At 35.6% G+C, this 5000-nt stretch overlaps 1 protein-coding gene across 1 annotated transcript in view; it reads left to right on the top strand.

Annotated features, from left to right (window-relative positions):
* The window catches only part of LOC144971774 (adhesion G protein-coupled receptor L3-like), a 60497-nt gene that overhangs the window by 49322 nt on the left and 6175 nt on the right, over positions 1–5000 (top strand). The window contains exons 19-21 of the mRNA XM_078912846.1: positions 782–848; positions 2230–2293; positions 3015–3109. Coding sequence (XP_078768972.1) covers positions 782–848; positions 2230–2293; positions 3015–3109 — 226 coding nt within the window. The remainder of the gene's footprint in view (positions 1–781; positions 849–2229; positions 2294–3014; positions 3110–5000) is intronic.

Raw genomic sequence — 5000 nt, 5'->3', positions numbered from 1 at the left:
TTCTGGTTAAATTATTAAATTAACCCTGTTCCAGATTTCAGCAGTTAACTGCTAAATCAAATATTGATAGGGCGAAAGGTAGTCACACTAAACCAAATAAATAAGTAGTCCTTCAAAGCCTAGGGCCCATGGAGCCAGACTTTATGTCGGTTTCTATACTATTAAATAAACACTATCAATTGCCTGCAATCCTTTGGATAGAAGGATAGTTAATGGTACGAGTACTTTCCACCAGATCTACTACTAGAACTAGCTACCCATTCCCTGATGGAATCGATACCGGTCCCTTTGCATGTGTAGCGAGTGCTCTACTGACTGAGCTAACGGGACTCTAATTATTTGAATCCATGATACAAACTTGTGCCGTAAAATTCTTAAAAACAAAGAAAACAATCCTTGATATGGAATAATTGAAGTACACAAGGGCGTTTCGCTCTATATCAGTACGGAAAATTACTTAAAAGTTTGTAATAGTATTCTAAAAGATTCATTATTTTGTCTTTGAATATTAATTATGTATTTCTACATAACAATAAGTTAAACTAATATATATCTGTGACTTCTCAGTTCGTTTCTATTACTCTTGATAAATGACGGCAACGTTCGCAGAATTCAAATCTTCTAGAACTTTAATTATCTATAGAAATTAGTTAAATAAAATAGAAAGTGGATGGCCTATTTATGTTGGAATTTCCAAGAGTAAACGAGGATAAAAATCACCCATCCCAAAGCATTGTGTTACACCAAGTGTTAGTAAATTTCAATTTTCTTCCAATTTTAGGAGTGCCTTTGGTTGTGGTCGGGATATCTGTGGGCGCTTTCTATGACCGATATGGGACCGCTAAGATGTAAGTGCTACATTATATATGTGCGGCTAGGTGGTCTTGTGGTATGACACTCGTTTTCGGATAGGAAGGTCCTGGGTTCGAGCCCACTTGGCGCATAGTTTATTTAGTCCTTGGAGAAGGATCTTTACTCAGCTTCTCTCACCGTACTCAGGTGTAAAATGAGTACCTTGCCGTTAACAGCGTCGTCTCTGTCCGAAAAAGATTGTAATATCGCCTTATAGGCGTCATGTCCCGTCCTAAATGTTAAATGTTGCTGTTGGCCAGGGACCCCTTGGAAAGGGCGTTGAGCACGTTTAGTGGATATTGCGCCATATAAAAGCTCATTAAATAAAATATGAATTTATATACGCCATGTGATACTAAGTGTATCACTTAGTGTACATCTCAGTGTAATTGGGCAGAGAAATCGTGTCATCACAATCTCCTATATTCCAGTTCAAAACTACTGGAACGTGTGTAACCAGTCCTATGGACAATGAATAAACAATGGATAGATGACATATTTAATTAATCCTGAGATGGCAGAGATACTTTTGGAGCACAATGTACAGGCATATTGTTTAGGATTACGGAACTTAAAAGAGCGAGGATTGATGAGCTTTATTGACGACCAGCATACATTTATTAAGAAATAAGATGCCATCACTCTGAAACCAGACGATCGGTTCCACGTGTTATGTGTACAGTCTTCAGGAAGACTGGTTTTATACTTCAAGGGAGATTTGAACCAGTATTTATTTATCACACTTTCGTTATCTATTCAAAACTAGTTGTAAAGAAATTGAATTGATTACTATTAATTATTTTAATTCCTTTTTTTTTATCTCCAGTGAAAGCGTAGGTTTTTGTTTTAATTTGTTTTTCTTCGACTTTTTTTGTTTACAAAGAGCGCTTTTATATTTTTTAAGATCTTATATGTAGAGACTTAAGTGCGGCTTTGTGTATGACACTACTTTCGGATCGGAAGGTCCTGGGTTCGAGCCTCGCTCAGCGCATAGTACAGTCCATGGAACAGGCTCTTTACTTGCATTCTCTCCCCGTACTCAGATGTAAAATTAATAAATATTTTTTAAATTCAAAGTCTAGCTCATTATTTCATAATGACACCTAAGGGATTTTTCTTTCCTTACTGTGGAAAAAACCCATATTTAACAACTTGGCCAGAAAACTCATCCTTCAAATATCGATCGGGACTTCGCGAAGTCCCAGGTTTGAGAGTTTTTGCCAAGATGAAGGGCATTTAAATCGATCGATATTTGAAGGACGAGTTTTCTGACCAAATTGTAAAATATGGGTTTTTTCCAGAGTACGACAGTATTGTCATTATGTTTTTGTTGAAAATATTTGGTATATTCACCCATTTATTCACCTTTATTTCTAGATGTTGGCTGGATCATGAGTTACTTCTAGTCTGTTTCGTTCCTGCTGTTGGATTGGTGATTCTTGTAAGTCTTGTGGAGATAAGAAGAAAATATAAATTACTTCCTTCTGCACGGTATTTTAAAATGTCATTGCCTATGTGTCCCATGTAGGAATGAAGATAATCAACCAAACAAATTTCTGTTGTCAACTAGAATGAATTGTATGTATTACCATTTATTATCGAAAGTGAGCGATTTGGAGATTAATTATCTTTGGCTATGTTTGGCTATGTGGTCTTGTGATATGACACTCGCTTTCGGATCGGAAGGTCCTGGGTTCGAGCCTCTCTCGGCGCATGGCTGATTCCATGGAAAAGGCTCTTTACTCACATTCTCTCACTGTACTCAAGTGTAAAATGAGCGTTGTCTCTGTCGGAAAAAAATGTAATATCGCCTAACAGGCGTCATGTCTCGTTCTATATATTACATATTACATTCTACATAGTCTACGTGTTGCTGTTGGTCAGGGACCCCTTGTGAAGATCTGAGTGACGTCATCTTCATGCCATCTATAGACAAAACAGGATTGATGTCACTGAACTCTTTGTTATTGCTTTTGTTTTGTGACTAAATCTCACTATAATAGTATATCAATCAGACTTTTAAAGTTCATTTTTGCATCCATTCACAGTTTTGTATCTTAGTATGTTATCCCCGGATGACGGATGTTGTGAGTATTTTACATAAACGCATTAGCATCGATTCTGTTGTTTACTTTCTTCTTCGTCGTCTTCTTCTTCTTCAGATAAACACGGTTATCCTGGCAGTGGTCATCCGAATAATGATAAGCAGTAGCCAGCTGACAAACAAAATCAACCAACAGGAACGGAACACGATGAAGTAAGATTTGTTTCATAGATAAAAATCTGAACAAGTGTTTATGAAAGATGCCAGACAGAACAAGAATGGGTAACAAAAGAAAACAAAAGCATCCCAAAAAATCAGTCAACTTCGACTGGGGATCGAACCTCAGACCTTCTGATTACCGGAAAGGCGTGCTTCCATTACACCACAGAGGCACCCGATAGTTGGGACAATGTTAAAACCTGTAACAACTACCGTAGTTGCCAGAACTCGTTATTCTGGCTGTAGGACTCCATAGCTAGGATGGGTCCAGATGGTCGGTGATCACGGAATTACAAAGCTAAAGCTAGATATCATACGATTAAAGTATAAAAATATAGCTTACCCTCTTTAGGTCTATGATGAATTGGGCGATATCTAGCAAGAATGAGAGTGAGAGTGGGTGAGAGATCGAGAGTTCCCGTAGGGTTTTATATGGACAGGTTAAGCCTGGGAGAAGGGCAGAGCGGACGTAGGAATGGCCATCCTTGCTGTGGTCACCGTCGCCTACGTTTGTTTACGGCTAGATATCCCTACTTACCTATATTTCTCACAAGGGTACGCTTTTTACGCTGTGAACCCCCAATTACATCAAACAATCTTCTTATTTTTTAAAATTTGTTTCGTAGTCATTATTTTTTAGAAACATTATGTAATTAGAATTTTTGATTCATAATTATTTCTTATTAACATTTTCAGAGTTAGATTGAATACATGTTTAATGTTATGACTAGTTGCATTATTTTTTTTTCTTTATAAACATTATGTTACGTGATATTTGTTTAATCTTTCTTTTATATCTAGTATGAAATAATTTTGATGTATATTTTTTTAACGTCATGTAAAGTGAGATTAGTTTCATGTTTATTTTACGTAAACACATTATGTAAAGTAAGATTTTATTTATGTTTATTTTACATTAATACAATACATAAAGTAAGATTAGTTTCATGTTTATATTACACATAAAATAAACACATTACGTAAAGTAGGTGAAATTTGATTTACGTTTATTTTACTTCATCGAAATTAATATTAGTTTAATTGTTTTTTTTTTAAATATATAAACATCATATAAACCTAAAGTAACATTAGTGTGATGTTTTTAAAAAATAAACACTTAAGGAGAATGCGAAATATTTGCAGAGAAATAAAGGGTTTATGAATAGGCACTCATTTTTGTTATTTATTATAATACTTTATTGTGGAAATTAACACACACACACACACACACATATATATATATATATATATATATATATATATATATATATATATATATATATATCGCAAAGAATCTTTTGAGCCATCAAAAATCAGTTTCCACTTTTTTCTAGTTAACAATGAACAAATTTGAGTAATTCTAATGTTGTGCGGCTATGTGGTCTAGTTGTATGACATTCCCTATCGGATTGAAGGGTCGGGTCCTGGGTTCGAGTCCGAGTGGAAATATTTATTGAGTCCTTGGAAAAGCCTCTTTACTCGCATTGTCTCATATTACTCAGATGTAAAATGAATACCTTGCCCATAACACCGTTGTCTTTGTCGGCAAATAATGTAATATCGTCTTATTGGCGTCATGTATGGTCCAAAATGTTAAGTGTTCTTGTTCACTAGTGACTACTTGAAAAGCGCTTTGAGCACATTTAGTGGATTATGCGCTATCTATATAATAGTAATAAATAAAATAAATGAAATTCCCTTTATTCATCCCCATGGGGAACTTTGTCTTTAGGGTTTATTCCAAGGGAAGACTGGAATAACCCAGGCGCCAGCCGCAGTGCAGGCAGGTGGTCGAACTAGTTATCTTTTGGATACGAAGCAAAGACCGTACATCTGAGCCACGCTGCCCCATGCAATATAAAAGCTCATGCTTATTTTTTTTTTT

The sequence above is a fragment of the Berghia stephanieae genome, chromosome 4, assembly GCF_034508935.2.
Source record: "Berghia stephanieae isolate SIO BIC M18660-M18661 chromosome 4, UCSD_Bste_1.3, whole genome shotgun sequence".
NCBI classification, from domain to species: domain Eukaryota; kingdom Metazoa; phylum Mollusca; class Gastropoda; order Nudibranchia; family Aeolidiidae; genus Berghia; species Berghia stephanieae.
Note: the sequence above shows the minus strand (reverse complement) of the source record. Positions and strands in the feature narration are given on the sequence as shown.